The sequence below is a fragment of the Zootermopsis nevadensis genome, unplaced genomic scaffold, assembly GCF_977971745.1.
Source record: "Zootermopsis nevadensis isolate Lab colony 2312 unplaced genomic scaffold, Znev_1.0 Znev_ptg000001l, whole genome shotgun sequence".
In the NCBI taxonomy this organism is placed as follows: domain Eukaryota; kingdom Metazoa; phylum Arthropoda; class Insecta; order Blattodea; family Termopsidae; genus Zootermopsis; species Zootermopsis nevadensis.
The window spans coordinates 10778204-10795524 of NW_028259133.1; the positions used below are offsets into that span (position 1 = coordinate 10778204).

Here is a 17321-nt window from a genome sequence, read left to right on the forward strand (position 1 = left end):
TCTTAACAGACCGATGGAGCTACGAACGGTTAACAGATAGCACAATGAAATCCAACAATCTGGACAGAACGTGGGAATTTCATGACAACGGGGTGAAACGAATGGCATGGGCTCAGCTTCCGAAGGTCCCACTGGGAAGAGGTCTGATTATTGAAAGGAAGTCTTGATCGCTATATTATACCAAACGGTTTTGTTTAATTAGTAATACTGCCAAAAATAAAAGAACACACGTGGAGAATAGTTCCCTTTATGCACTTCTCACATTCTCATAAAATCGGGTTAACGTAATTATTCCAGCCGTTATGGCCAGCATAATTACGAATCAACTGTCATTATTTCATTTACTCATACGGAAATTGCACCAAAGATGGAGCAGAATCTTAAAGCAGGTCGCTATCACAGTTAGGAATTTGTTTATTTCAAGTCATGTCAACATGAGGCCACCTCACAATGTCGTAAGTTTAATAATTTTTACATAGCGACCGTACGAACTTCTGAATTGGGGGCGAGACACACTACTAGTGTACAAACGAAGGATCTTCATATTGTGTGTATTGAAGAGATCTTTGAAAATATATACGTGTGAAATTTTTATTCAAGAAAATTGTTGAGCGACCATGCGGAAGCTCCAATTATTACCTTTTTGTTTTATTTCGATAAATGACGAAACAAATCAGCTGTTAATCACCGCAAGAAACAAAAAACAAGATTCAAAATAAATATTTAACATTGATATAAACGCTCTAATCTAATTATAATCAATCCTCTCCAACTCATATTTGTCTCAAACCTGTAATCCATGAATATTGACCATAAGGATGCAAGACACGTTAATACCAACAACCACTGTACTACTGTAACTGTAGACTAATAATTAATTTCATCAGGATAGGATGGGCTGGGCAAGTAGCACTGTTACAACAGGATTAACATAGCATTCTTTTCTGAAAAATGAATTTAAATATTAGACATGAAATCAACACGTAGACAACACAACGGTTCCAAGGGAAGAGCTGTGATTTTAACCACAATGGCCTCTGTACACAACCAAGTGAAGGCTTTAAAACGTAACGGTGATTCTACAATTCCGATGGTATTACTACATTTTTTGCAGACAGTGGCCTTGTCCACGTAATATAAATAGTGCTGAATACTTCAAAAATGTTTTTTAGAAAACCAAGTTAAAATTTTATAACGTCTAAAACATAAATTAATATTACATGGGAAAAACGTAGAAGGTACATTAATGCATACACACTTAAGAATCTGTGTTGTTATTACCCACGTAATGTCATTATATTGCAAATAAATTTGAAAACATTTATGCATGCAAATAAATAAATATATCATTCATTCGTTCCCTTATTCATTTATTCATTCATGTATTTAAAACGGTTTTCCAGATCCAAAAATTTTAAGTCATTGCTGTTATTCGAAATACACAAGAAGGCGATTTAAAATCAATTAAATTATTTTATATATAGATTTTAAAATATCACACAACTTCAATTCAGGTAGGTTATGCCAAATCGGTTGACTGATGAGGTAACAATTTAACGCTTTCACCTGGTGTAATTTTACAACCGTCAAAGGATTTAATTTCAGTGAAACGATTGAATATTTCACAGCCATAAACTATGTCAGTAGATTAATGCTATATATGACCGGGCACTTTTTGAATCTTTATGTATTAATTCACTCAAAGGACCACATGTATGAACATTAAAAATGACAATGCTGCCACTCCTGCTCTGTATTACGATGTGGAGAAATGACGACAGCTGAATCTGCGTCTATAATGCTCCTGCGACTGCCAGGGGGAGCAAAATAACAATAAAACAGTAGCCGTTCATTCACTGAACGACAAGTAACCACGTCAATACATTATCGTGTTGTCTACAGTTATAATTCAATTACAGTTCTCAATAACAGAACACACTCTAATATAATCTTATGTGATAAGACTCTGAAATCAATTACTTTACTTAACGACGTGACTCAAGGAACGCAGACGTAGATGAAGCAAAATTCTTGCTGAGATATTAATTATTTTCTCAGAAGGTAAAAATATCTTCGCCTTTTATAGGACTATAAGGTTTAGGAAATTATTCATAATATGACTCTCAACCAAACCCAGGCGAACACGCATTAAGTTTTCAATTTACATGAATATTTATCACCTAAGAATAGGTCCCAAAATAATCATTTTCCATCAGATTTTTCTAGTAAACTCCTGTGTGATTTCCTCTAGTCCATGATGTACGTAAACAGCTTAATGTTCAGTAAATTTTATACCTGGCCACTCAAATAAAACATGGTTGAATACAAATTACGAAGCTCTTCATGTGTAATTTTTTCCATTCTCTTTAGGTCTTTTGTCTCTATTAGGTTAAACATTCTTTTCAGCACAATGTTGAATTATACTTTAACATATGTATTTTATCATGATTTATTCGTCATCTAACTTATGGATCCATCTAATATAATAAACAAATAAATACATATGTAAACAGTCGCACCTTACTTATCAGCTTTCATCTTTTGGGGTGAGAGATATATCACAATTTTAAAACATAATGGTAATAAGGATTCCCTATATCCGTTGGTATCTTGTACAAAGTTGCTATTTACACTGTGATAAGTCATGAGTAGAGCTACATATGTTTAATAAATAAAGGGGCGTATCTGAAAATTATAAGATTATACAAAACCACGGCCTACTTATTACCTGAATATAACAAGAATAATTCATTGTTCGTTTCTTGCAGTATACTAAATTCCAAGTGTCAGTTAAAAAAGTTAAAATGACACGTAAAATGGCTAAGAAATTTATTAATGATGCACGCGGATGATTAATCTCACACACACGTAATTACGACAGTCGAAGAATTTATTAAAATGCACGATATAAGAAGTATAACGTATTATTTCTGTACTGATTATTTTAAAAAAATTGGCACAGAACTGGTACTTTAGCTAGTGAAGTTTAGGTTTCTAATAATAATTTGGATCTTTCTGAAACAGGTTTGAAAATTATTAAATAGTATTATAAAATGTCTCTATTTCTTCCCCTCATCCAAAGAAAAAGTAACACAGAAGAACAGGATCTTATTTCTGAGATGTGAATATGATAATCACCTATTGAATGTGGCACCGAAACTATTACACTTCCTAAAATGTATATGTTCCATTTGCTAGCTCCAAATATGTCTTAAGGTTAGAGACCTTGAGGTTACTTTAGTTCGTAAACATCGTTTGTTAGTTTGCTGGCGGCAGATATCGAAATATAAATGAAGCTGATATACTGTTCAGACTAAGTAGTCAGCTACCTACTTAATTAACCACACCCAGATAATTAAGCACTATATCACTCAAGTCTCCACATAATAAAGAATACTCATCAAACAGTTCCTACAAGTTATTTCAAGACAATTTTTTACTTCAGCATTGGTTTTCCCATTTAAATTTTTCAGTTTCCTGATTGTATAATATTCACTCATTCCTCAGTCCTTATTCGTTCCCACAGAAAAAGTATTATCTTAATCTTAATATTTTGTTTTATTTTAATTATCTATCACGTTAACAGATATATCCTTTTGACTGTGTAAACAACCGCGCACAATTATAGTTACATAATTCTATCAGCATCAGAATAACGAAAAAAGAACTACTAAATCTCTCCTAATTTAGATCTCAATAAGGGACTTCACCTAACTGATTTAAACTTGTAGTGATCTGCTAGTTGTTTCTCTACGAATTTTAGACACAACTTGAAAAAAACTTAAATTGAAATATTGTTCTTTAACAAAATTTTATAAGCAGAATAAATAATCAATAACTGACTTACATAGCTTTATATCATTTTGAGAAAACTTGAGAGATAATTACTGAAACTTGTAATGTAACAAGCATAACCTTATCGCCTTTCCTGTTATAATCAACAATTTTCAGCCACGATTGTAGCAATCAATGAAAATTATTTTTAAGTGTAATTTCTTACGAATTTTATCCAAAAGACTCAATTAATACAAATATGCAATCACAAATAATCTAATTTCCTAACACACGCTTATAGTTTGAAGTGTCCATTTCATCTCAGCCCTGAAGATGAGGGAATATGTTAGTATCTAACTAAACGTCTATAAGGCTTTATTACCTGGAAAATCATCTCCTTATTTTCCTTATTATCTATTGGTCTAATCACATATTATATGAATCGTCTCGGTACATGTAAACTGTGCATTGCTGAATGATTAACGGCAAAGACACAACACACCTTACAGAAGCTCTCGACTTCAACAGCGATGGTACTGCGAAGAGTGTCAGGATTTTTACCATTATGAGACTAAAATAAAGAAATATTAACTTGAATCTTAAGAGTAATAATTCATGCTTAAACATGCCGCTAGACGTCTCTTCCACCCACCAATTAACAGTCATCCGATATACAAAACAACAGTTAACACATGTTCAAACCTTGAATCCAGCAAAAACGTCGTTTCAGCATGATGCACTGACGACTGCCGTTCGCTATTCGCAGAACAAACTAACCACAGAAGCTAGAGTAGAGAAAAGCCGCTGAACGGAAGACAGAAGACAATGACCAAAATGTCATCAACGACCTTTCCAAAACACCAAAAGCAGCAAACTGCTTCACCCATTTACTTTCTTACTTACCACCCTTGCTTTTGTCTCTTTCTGTCTCTCGCAAGACCAAAGACAGAGAAAGCGACCCTTATATTAAGAAAGGTAGACAGGACATCAAGAGGGAATTAGGACTTTTTTTTTTTTTTTAAAAAAAAAAAAGAGATTTAGCGTGTTGTGTCCCTATACTTTTAATGAGACTGTAGTACTAATATATATAAAATAATCTTGCATGTTGGTGTAGGTCAGGGCAGCGTCACCGCTCGCCTCGTGGGCTATCGTTTTCCCTGCAATCATTATAATGGTAGAGGGGGATTTTTAATACATAAAAATGTTTCCTATACTGACGTATACGAAAATTAATTTATTTAGTTTACTCTAGCTTCTTTCCTTCCATTAACGATTTCCTATAAGTGATGCTTTCTCTAAGTTAATCAAATAGGAACCAATACCTTACTTGCTACACGCGTCACAAGCAAGCTGTGGTAAAAGAGTAGTGAACACAAAATCTCTCGCAAACGTGACGAAAAATTGCAGTTTTATTAGAGACAGTAGACTTTCATAAGTCCATCTTCTTTTACTAGAGTCTTTAGATATAAATCCTTTATTCAGAATACTTGCGTCAGTAGACTCAATTATCAAGCCTTACTCGCAGATTCCAATTGAATTTCAGGGCGCAAAAAGGATTAGGTTCCAGTTAAAAAATTAATTAATTAATTAATTATACAAAACTATAACTTTATATAGAATAATTTTATGTTGGGCACTATTCATTGTCTGAGGTATGTTATTTGACAAACACAACTGTTTGAAAGCTGGCTGTACTCCTTAATTTATTGCTGTTATTCTGACAAATTTCGTATTACTTCATAAATATCAAACATTTTAGGCAATGGAAAATATATCAAATATAACATTCATGTAATGAATAAACCATTGCCACAAACCTTATAAAATCATTATGGGCATAATACTTGCTCCCACACCCTAACAAAGAACACAGGTCCTCTCTTCGACAACAAATTTCTGAATTAAATATCGGGGCGTAAATTCATCGAGTACAGTCCTTAAGAACTTCGTCGCTTAGCAACTCAAGAAATTTCCCTTTGTTAATAGAACTCGAAGGTTCATTACAGTGTTCACAAGAGCCCGTATATTTTGATTTGAGATAGAGAGGAGGCTGAATAAAACAGCATAAAAAGGAGTTTTGTAATTTGTACTTTTCCCCAAGGTTACAAAATTAAGGGGCACAAGAATAGCAAGGCATATGGCATGCATGGAATAGATGAGAAATGCGTACAAGCCTGAAGAAAGACAGAATAATATTACATTAAAACAAATAAAACTAGTTCAAAAGGCTATGGGCTCTTTACCTGGCTCAGAGTAGGTTCAGGTTACAGAATCTTTTGGACATGGTAATGAAACTCCGAGTTCCATAAAACATGATAAATTTCTCGTTTAGCTGAGCAAGTTATCAGATTCTCAGGAAAGAGTTACCGTGCACTTCAGCGTGGATATGATCAATACAATAAATAGAAAACACAAATCTCTACAAAGATGGCTCTCTTCTGAGTTGTAGCGCCTTGTAGTCTGGTTGAAGTTTACCGACGTTTCAGAGGTTCTTGCTGCCTCCAACATTAGGGCAATGACCGTCACCCTGATGATGGAGGAAGCGAGGACTTCTTAAACGTTGGTAAACTTCTACCAGACTATACGGCGCTACATCCCAGAAGACAGCCATCTTCAGACTCACCGCCGTGAGAACCTCAAATCCTACAAATCTTTACTACAATACAACTATAAAAATTCTGATCAAATTTAGTATGGCTTTTAAGTATCTTGTGAAGGGGTTGTACTTTTAAAAGGCAGTGAATTGTCTGGCACAGGGTGAGGCCACAGCGATGAGAGGATTGGGGGGGGGGGGGGGGAGAGGAGAGAACAGGCGTTAAAAAGTACCTTAGGGAGAAAATTTATTGCTATGTAATGATCTCTTCAACGGGGAAATGGTTCTTCTCTTTTAGAAACCTGTACTAACATTATGTTACGGCTACCGACTGGCCATAATTCTTCTTCCACTCTCCTCTCTCCGCGGCCGGTCGCAGCACAAGTGGTGACAGTTGACAGTCGCTAACATCCACATTCACATACAGAGGGTTTGTCGTCATTTTAAAACGAGCCAACACGATTTCCATTGTGTTGTCTGTCAATTTTGTTTGTATCATAGAAACCAAAATGTTACATGATGTGTTGTGATAGTTTGTACTCAAATATAAAGCCGTATTTACTTTGGTAATTTACTGACTCCCATCTACATTAGTACATTTCCCGGAGCCATAGTTTACATTCTATAAAACGATAATTAACAAGTACAACGATTAAATGGCCATAATTCACAAAATGCCCATCCTTACGATCAACATTATTGTCACCAAACACCACATCGGCACAGGGAGATATAAATAATATGTTCGGATGATCTTCTGTAAAAATTTATTAAAACTTTATTCGAATGGTATAATTTCAGTATTTGACCTTAACTATCTAACTAGAAGCTAACAGTAGCCCTTCTGGTCAAGAATTTTCCCATCATTTACGGAACCCTAAGGCTCATTACCGTGTTCACAAGAGCCAACATCTGGATCCTACGTTGAGCTAATTGAATGACGTCCACATTTCTGCATAGGCCTAATATTCCCTTAAGACACTCTTTAGTATTATATTCTCATCTACGTCTAGCAAACCTTATAGCTTTCTGTTAATTTACTTTATTGTTTATATTCTTTGAGCCACACATATCGCCTGTAGGGAATTTCCTGTAAAAAATAAGATGTAAGGTGCACAGTAAAATTAGGAATTTGAAATTGGAATTGGCAGGGAAATACATCAGCAATAAGGAATAAGTATAATAAAAAAAGTAGTGTTAATAGAGCTAACTATTTAAGGACAGTGGTCGCGAAAACCCGGTGTTAGGCGGCCACAGCTCATTGTATGAAGATCTCAATCAAATAGAAATTCATTCATTATCCTCCAGAAGGATTAGACCTAAAATGTTTAAATAATGTTCTACCACTAATGGTGGCATTTCATAATGTGTCACCGTATACATTTTATGGGTCATTTTATGAGTAGTACTGACTGAATAACAGCACTAAGAATTTTATTTTGTTTATTTGGGGTCCATTTAACGATACTGCGAATAGCTCAGACAACACAGCGTCACAGAAGCCCAACTTATTCAATTTCAGAATACTCAGGATAAGTAAGCAACAATAACAGAACTGCCAAGCAAAATACTAACTATGTATATTGTAATTTGACCCAAATGTTTCAGTGAATTACTAATATTACTCAAAACCTCGGTACCCTAACTGACAATTTTCATAGTTTTCCTCAGGCCATCGCTTTAATTTCCTAGACGATACTTTCTGCAGGTCACAAATACTGTATATGATATCCCTACCCACTGACAACTCACAGTCGATTGAAGCTTAAATAGCGAAGTTAAATAAAACAGCGAGTAAGAAAGAGCCTGTTCATTGTCTTCGGGATGATGAATCCGCGCCCCTCTTTCAAAATCGGCTTAGCAACGGATCAATAAATCTTTATGCAGTTGCAGTCTTACAGATGGGTTATGTTTAGACTCTACCTGGTAATTAATTTTATCTCTGTTTGTGATTCTTTGCAAGTCTACTGAGCAGAGCTCTTTTTCAGAAGCTAACAGTTGCTCAGTTGCTATAATTTACCAGCTCTTTATAAAACTGAGTTTCTAATGGACAGCCATTGGTCGTTATCCTGTGGAATCCTCCCAACAGCCTCACAACCCATATTTATAAAACACATTTTAATATTATCCCCTTTCTACGAATGTATATCGGAAGTGTTCTCTTTTTTATTTTTGGTGTTCCACCTCATAGCCAGTCACTTTACTGAACACTATCCACACAGTCAGGTCTATTCTAAGGGCCATAATCTGTGTGCTTATTTTTCATTATTTCGGTTTGTTCCACCGAAAACATTTTGTTACCAAAATTTACTGCAAACGAAGGTTCTACGACATTCAGATTAGGTCTCAAATAATTTCGAAAAAAATCACGTAACACGAGATAAGAATCTACCTGTGTAATATATTACGGGCAGCCATGATGGTTACAATTCTGTATGATTGTAATAGACATCAACATTCCACCATCGTGATTTTACTCCAAAGTTGGCTGCAGATAAATGCAGACGTATTTATTCAGGTCAAACAGTGACATTGTCATAACTAAAACACATGCGTTTATACACAGAAGCAAAGTAAACAAAGAAGAGAATAAAATCTCTTAAAAATATAATAAATTTATTACGTTATGCCAGACTGATTTTATAGTTTTCTTTTTATTTTATCCCTAGAGGCTCCCTCTTTTATATCAAGGTCCCTCTTTCTCCACAGTCAAAGAGAAACAGAGGGTGTGTGTGTGTGGGGTGTTCGGAGGTGAGACGAGGGTGGGTTCTCTTCCGTTTCTTTTTCACCCACTCAACGACAATGCCAATGCCTACGACACCCCGACGGACCTAGCACAGTACGGACGTCGTCGGTGTATACGGCGTGGCAATCAGAATAATTGCGCATGCGCCAGTTCACAAGCGGGATAAACAAAACTTTGCCTTCCTCTTTTTTCCCTCCCTTTTCCTCTTTTCACCCTCGTCCACTCACCCTTCACCCTCCTTCCACTACTTTACTACTTTATGTATATTTGCCCCTCCTTGCATGTGCGTTTCATGAGTAGAATAGTTATTAAGGTCCGCTGTTCGCCGAAGTGAAGACGCATGACACGAGGTATCGGGACAGTTGCGAACTAACCATACCTCACCCCAACCCTCCCCGCGCACGCTCCTCTGCTGTCTGCGAGCGTCTGAGTTTCGGTAGCAGGCCCGTGAGTGATCCTACATCACACGGACGTCGTACAGCGTGTCTGTCCACCGGTCACAGCGATTTCTTCCATTTCAGAGGTACACTTAGTAGTAACATAAAAGACGCAGAAAGATTAACATATCTAACCTGAGGAAAACACTAGATTTTATCCAAATGCAGTCTTCCAGTTTTAAATGTACTTTCCCTTCTTATTCATGCTTAATTTTTATCATTCCAAAAACTTCTCTGTTCCCCTCCTTCGTCACAGCTCTCCCTTCCTCCGCACCGCAGTACTCTCCACACGTTTTGTACGGGGGAATCCCCTCTTCACACCGCTGTGCTGGCAAACCCACTGCACAAGCTGCCCACCAACACACCGAAAACCCATCACATCGGCGGTGGTTTGGGGGTCTTTAGAACCCGCCTTTCTCTCTCTCCAACACTCCCTCTCTGTCTTTCTATAGTTAGATATAGCAAAACTGTACTCCTATCTCCCATCTTCCCTCTCTCTCTCACTCCCTACCCTTCCCTGTCTCTTCCCTCCCTCTCTCTCTCTCTCTCTCTTCACGTCTGCCCTCAGCACAACTTGTCTCTCATTCACTCACATGGATACTACGAGTAAGAAGAGAGGGTTGAATCATACCTCCTCAGTCTTTTCTCGGTCTGTCATTGGTTGACAGCAACGTCACGTGACATCTTCCTCTTCCAACAAACGAACTCAAAAAATTATAACAGAAGGGGTAAAAAAAATTGAACGAAACAACAAACTAGAAGCCCGACAACAACAAAATCCAACCACATAAACGTATCTAACCAGAAAAGTAAAGGGAGGTAAGGAAAATCTGTGTGAAGAAGAACGAAGAAGGAATACATGTGAGAGATGGAAAGAGAAAAGAGGTTGTTAAAAAAAAAGAAAGGAATGGTCAGATTTTTCGCCTGCTATCAATTCTTTTCTACTTGCTCCTTCATGGTCGTGGTGAGAGGTTGCCGACGGCGACGTCATCCTTAAACGGCCGCCAAGACGCAGCGGGCAACGTGGCAGTGCGCGGTGGCGGTGGCGAAGAGTAACAAGTGACACACGGCGTGCTGGGCCCTGCACATCTGCGCGACTGTTAAGACAAGTGACTTTACGGATAAGTGTTTAACCACCATTTTGTGCGTGCTGGACTTTCTTCAGGCGGTACATTGCGATGAGTTGAAGAAAACATTCGAAGTACAACATACGACGTAATTGTGAGTAGATGGAAAGTGGGAATGCAGATTTGAGTCTTGTCGATTTGTTAGGCAATTCCAAACAGCGGAATTAAAATGTAGAAACTTGATAGTTTGTTTGCAAATATAGATTTCTACAGCTATCTTTCTTCAGTGACTGTGTTTGTATTTAACAAAACACAAACCAGTTTCAAGACACGGAAATTCTATTTTATCAATGTGAATTAAATGTCAGACAAACGATGTTGCTTATACATTGTTTTCCGTCAGTCACTGCCGTTTATGAGCATAGCTCACGTGAATCAGAAGTAGTGATTACGTAGTACACAAGATGAAGGACAGAGCTGTTTGCTGATGAGGTTTAATAGTGGCAAATATACATGTGAGTTTTATAATGTGATTTATACACTGTGTCGTCTGTCAGGATCATAACGTAATAATGAGTGAAACAAGTTTCTGTAAGCTGTTCTATATTTGAACAGAAAACTCGGTAACAGCATTGGACATAGACAATCTGAAATGTAGAAATAGATCAGAGATTAGTAACAACGCCGGAGCCAATTCGATTTAATTAACGATGGAGGCAACAAAAGTGTCATTTCCGGTTAGGAGGTAGAGCTGCCCGGATGCGAGGAAAACAGCAGCCTCGAGGGCAGCACCTAGGCCCGGACGACGACGACGAAGACTTCGTTTCCGTAAAGACACGGCCGCCAACCCCCGTTCTGGCTGTCGACGGTTGCGGAGGTGGTGGAGGCGGTGGGGGCGGTGGGGGTGGTTTCTGGTTGGCAGCCGTTACTGCGGCCGCCGCCGGTGGTGGACCCCCGCATGGAGTACATCCAATGGATGGCTGTCTCACGAGTGCAGAGACCGGCTTCATCAACAGCCAGCCATCTATGGCCGAGTTCATGACGGCTTTGCCTCATCTGACGGGAGAATTGCAGCACCCACCTCCGCCGGGGTCACTGAGCCCACCACCTGGAAGCTACCAAGGGATGGTAGATTCGCACGGACAGCCACCCCCAGGACAACAAGCACCCCCAACCGGAGTCAATGTTCCGGAGTATCCATGGATGAAGGAGAAGAAAACTACACGGAAAAGCAATCAGCAAGGTAAGATAAAGCAACGCCTACCTTTTAGTAACCTAGCGAACACTAACACAGTTCTTGGGTTAACGTGATCTTCTGAAGTTTTATTTTATTGACACAACCCTAAAATGTAGCTTAATGTGATTTCAAATCAAGCTTTATTTCATGAATATCATTACAGACAACTTAGTTTAAAATAAAGGACCTGTAAAGTCTCAAATGACTTTCATATTAAAATATTCTAGCTTCATTTTAAATATTAACTCATTGAATAAGTTCGTTGAAGTAATCAGCGGACGGACACTATTCATTGCGAAATGCTGCGTCAGAACACGTAACTGGCGGGTTACATCTCAGTACGGTGCATGTTGAAATGGGAATATCAAAATTAGTGTTTTGACCCAACACTTATACAATGAAGCATCTTCAAGTAGAAGCAGAAGGGGTGTGGAATTAATTTCGTCTCGAGACGTACGTGTACGTATGTTTAGACGTGTTAAACACATCGGATCAGTCTTTTAGCACCACAGACTTCAGCCCACTTTGTCACTCCGACAAATACTTTTGACTACAGCAAGTTAAACAACATTCATTGTACAAATTAGGATAGACCTAGGGCAGAAGAACGGAGAAACGTTAAGCAGCGAATTTATACACTCAAAATAATGAAGCCTTTTTATTTTACTTCAAGAATGTAATTAATCACTGGGCGACGTAACTAATAGTTAGACCTAGAGGTCAGTAGGAAGAATGTTAATCATTACTACTGTGTGGGTATTCTGATACCCTGGACAACAAAGAAGAAACTCTTCATATCTGGGGAACAATTTAAAATGGGTTTTTATACGATATTAATGCTAATTACCTTCATCACATGACAATTATTTTCAGTAGGATTTGCGATTCTCACAGCGGTGAGTACGAAGATGTCTGACTTGTGAGTTGTAGCGCCGTGTAGTCTGGTAGAAGTTTACTAATATTTCAGAGGTCCCCACTGCCTTATAGCCCTGATGATGGAGGCAACAAGAACTTCTTGAACGTTGGTAAACGTCTACCAGACTACACGGTGCAGTAAGCCACAAGACAGCTATATTCGTAATTAAAATCCTGTTTAATTTCTAATAACTCCATTGTGCGTTTAAACATATGATTTGCGGCAATGATACTATGTAAAATTATAATTATGATAAGTTAATCCAAGTCAAACTCGGTACGAACAGTATCACAATTTATAATATATTACAACCCCGGAATTTTTTATCGATTTAAAAAAAATACTAAGACATTGGGTGGGATTTAAATAGGGACTGTTGAATAAGCTTAGAATACAGACATGTTAGGCAATATGTGGTGAACAAAAAAATATAGGCAGCTTTTGAATGATATCATCTGCACGAAAGAAATTGTAGCTGAAGATTATAAAGTGCTAAACATACTCTTATTAATACTTATAGGAAAAAGGATATTTTTTAGTTATATGACGTTTTAAAACCATATTAGTCACTGATGAGAAATATTTTGCCAGTGTACAAATATGGGGATATTGTTGCTGTTATCGCTATTATTATTGTTATTATTAATTGGTCTGTAATTGGCCGTCTGGCTGTTGATGCAGCACTCTAAAAAGCCTTTCTTTCGTGAAACCCTCTGCTTGTTGTCTGGCACGAGACTACAGTTGTTACAGAACGCTCTAGTTCAGTATTTATTCTTCTCTCTAGTTAGAAATATTTTTAACTTATGTTTCATTAGTTATATAAATTAAATTATTTTAGAAATGTACAAAATTCAGTAATATTAATTATTGGGAAGAAGGTGCTTACTACGTTTTAGATATTTTGCTCGAAATTCTTGTTCAGTGAATATTTTTGATCTTCTGTCTCAAAACAGATATAAAACACAGTAATTTACTAAGTTTAAAATGGAGAAGTATGTACTGCGTACCTATGTGGGGTCTGCCCTCTTATTGACGAATTAAATGGTAATGAAAATCTTGATATTTTATGTATTATTTAAAATTTATATATTATTGCTAATTCTCTTTGACATTTTGTTCCACTGACAATAGGATATGATAAATTAAGATAATATAATAAGTAATACAACTTTTAATTGAATACAATTGCTCGTAGTTTCAGTCAATTCTCTCAGTCGAAGATAGCGAAATTTGTTCACCACTGCATTTACTGTCATTCACTTCAAAAGTATAGATTCTGTTAAGTTATTCTACACTTCACTTGCCCTTTGCAAGTTTATGCTGTCTGAATGCCTAATACTCATTCTATGTTAACATTTAAGTTGAAAGACAATTTAGTTGTCTCTATACGGTTTGAAATCCTAGAGACATCATCAGTATAATCGCTTTTATGTGCAGGAAGGACCATAACTGTCAACCAAAAATGTCGTAAGCCACATATCACAAACACCAATTGGCGATAGGTGTTGACGTATCCTTATGTCCTACTTATAGTTTTGAAACCCACATATACCACAGACCCACCGATCTGTCTTACTGAGGGGGCAGAGAGGGTTGTTGCGGCCACGAGGTCCTACTCCATCCTCATCTATCAACTTACCCCCTTCTCCTTACTCCCTCACAGAATATTTACCACCCTTCCAAAGCCAATATGAGATCAATCAAGTCATTTTCCTCACCATCTCGCAAGTATAACCTCTTTTGTCCACTATTCCGTGTTCTGTCATCAATCTATATGTCAATATAAAAATGTTTTTAATAATTTATTTTATTTTCGAATGTGTAAAGAATTTACAGATTAATTTTTTTTAATATTGTAGAAATTTCTTAAGTTTACTTTATAAATACAAAATAGTGTTTGAAGAACACGAATTTTTTTACTGATTCAGTTCGATCTGATTGAAGATACAGCTGAAGAATGCATTTTATTAAGCAAAACCTTAAGCCAGTAGCCTATATATTTAGTGAATCAAAGCAAAACTATATTTTTCCATGACATAAGCAGAAAAGTTTCTTAAATAGAACATAACTTAGGTATAAATTATAATACAACAGCCCTATTCAACTTAAGCAATACTTGTGTCAATAAATAAGCACATATTTTAGCATAAAGTACGTCGACTGAGCTTTGTCTAATAATAAATATATTAAGAAAACGACACGTATCACATTTTGCATTTTGTATTTAAGTTGCATAATGTGCGAAAGATAGAATATTACCACTGAAGGAAAACAAATTTTGCAATTTTATGTAATGTATAATTACAATTCATGATTTATAATAACAGAGAAACAGCAGTCTTGAATTTATAATTACAGAAATTCGATAAACGTACGAAAATTCTAACAATAAAAAGCTGAAATAATATGAATGCTAAAAATTTATAAATTTTTCTGTATTTTCATAATTTCGCCTAAGGCAAACATTTTAATTTTAAATGAAAGTGTAAATTACGTTTCCATGAGTGCATAAATGTTACTTCGAACTGCTATAACGGAGATTGTTGAATTTAGACACAAGACTCCGCAGACAGCGGTATGTGTAGAAACATTGGTATTGCTGACTACTAAATTGTGGCATGTCCACAATCACACAACTTCTAACTTAGCTATTAAACATTTGTTTTTATATTTTGAAACAAGTACATGGTATTGATTGTTTTCCTTATTCCTACCTGAATTATTTATCATTCATAAGCATTTTGTTTTAAAAACGTAGCAGATATACTGTTCAAAATTTAATCATGAATAAAATTTGTCTGATTACCAATTCGACTATAAATTAATAACTTTTCCGTCGTGAGAATTTTTCAGTCTTCGTTTATTTGTTTTGAAATTTACCAAACATATATTTAAATCTCCTTTTAATAACGAAAACGTAAACGTACATAAAATAACTTTAATAGAAAGATATGATATATATTTACGAGACATTTTGTTCGTTTGGGTAGAAATTACGGTAAAACATCAAACACAACTTCAGCCTAAATAATATAAGCGTCAATAAGTCAAATCCAATATATGTGATAATTTTATAATTTCCCAACTACCCGAATATTAATAAGTTAGGAATGTTACAGACCGTATTATAATGATCGTATAGGTAACTTCTTTTCGTAATAAATCAATGAAAATTTGATAATAAATATAAGTAAATTTCCTTTAATTAAGAATTATCATATTATACTTTTTGCACCTTTATTTCTGGACGTAAAGAGATATATAGCGATATACATTTTCTGTCTCTGCAGCAGATTTCGTGAAATAATGTAAGAATGAAATTACGGTAATGCTGACTGCGGCCACACAATCCTCTGTGTTTCTGCCCAAAGTCTTGCGGGCAGTTTGCGTTACGCACCCTCATAATTCATCCACCCTCATGGACTTTCCTCTTTTTCCCCTCCATCCCTTTTCTGATGGCCAGAAAAATGAAGTCCATAATACAGGTGGGTTCTTGGTATAGGGATATGCTTCATCTTCCCTTCACAATAGCCATGTAACATGCGACTTTTCGGGAAGTAGTCAGTCGATATCATCGCAATTCGTGATACCTTGCGCATGGTTCAAAATCATAATTTAATTATCTACGCTTAGGAACTAGTCGGTTTTCGTTACTGGAAATAAATTTAACCTATATCATGTATATAAAGTAAAATATTATTATTATTTGTAATTTCCAACGGCTGAAATCTAACTCGAAGTAAGCCAATTATTCAAAATTGAACAAATTTTGGTACGTGAAAATGACGAAATCCTATGAAAAGTATCAGTTGATTCGCTGTATTTTTCACGTTTCATGTGCCATTATATATAAAAGCGCACGCACACACACCGACACAGTTGAAGTTTCAATTTCTTGTTGTTATGTTTGGTGATCGATATTAATTCATCAGTTTTAAGACGTTTGCAGTTCCAAAGAACGTGAAATTGCAAAATCAGCCGAAAATTGTTAACATGAGACGACTTCCTATCCTCTAAGAAAATCTAATAAATTTTGATAGAACTTAGATTAACTATAATGTTTTCTAAATTATTATACTTAAGACTAAGAAACTACTAATTAAATTGATCTTGTCAACAAATACTTGCACAGTATCCTTAGGATGCTGAATATTTGATAAAACTATTTACTAACTTGTTTCTGGCTTAGGCCTACACATTTGTATTATTTTTGCTGAACTTGTGTCACTGAAAGAAATAACACTGCTTAAATTAACTACAATAAATTTTGAGTTTACAGATAATTTACATACAATCAATATTATGTTTAGCTTATCTTTTTATTAACAAATTACATGAAGCAATATTGAACGCCAGAAACACAAACTATGCTGGGCGATTATTTATAAAATACATTCTATGATACCACTTAATCCTCCAATTACCCTACCATTGCTCTTACAACGCTACATAACATCTAAAGTTGATGAAAAATGTTATATAGTCGTACAAAAGATAAAGTTCTGTTTTGCAATCCACAAATCAAATGAATATTCCTCGTCACCTTACTTA

At 36.0% G+C, this 17321-nt stretch overlaps 2 protein-coding genes across 8 annotated transcripts in view; one reads left to right on the plus strand and one right to left on the minus strand.

Annotated features, from left to right (window-relative positions):
- The window catches only part of LOC110829914 (uncharacterized), a 540512-nt gene that overhangs the window by 219207 nt on the left and 303984 nt on the right, over positions 1-17321 (minus strand). The gene's annotated exons all lie outside the window — the stretch shown is intronic.
- The window catches only part of pb (homeobox proposcipedia), a 147380-nt gene continuing 139672 nt past the window's right edge, over positions 9614-17321 (plus strand). Inside the window, exon 1 of the mRNA XM_022064128.2 lies at positions 9614-11860. Coding sequence (XP_021919820.2) covers positions 11377-11860 — 484 coding nt within the window. The 5' untranslated portion in view covers positions 9614-11376. The remainder of the gene's footprint in view (positions 11861-17321) is intronic.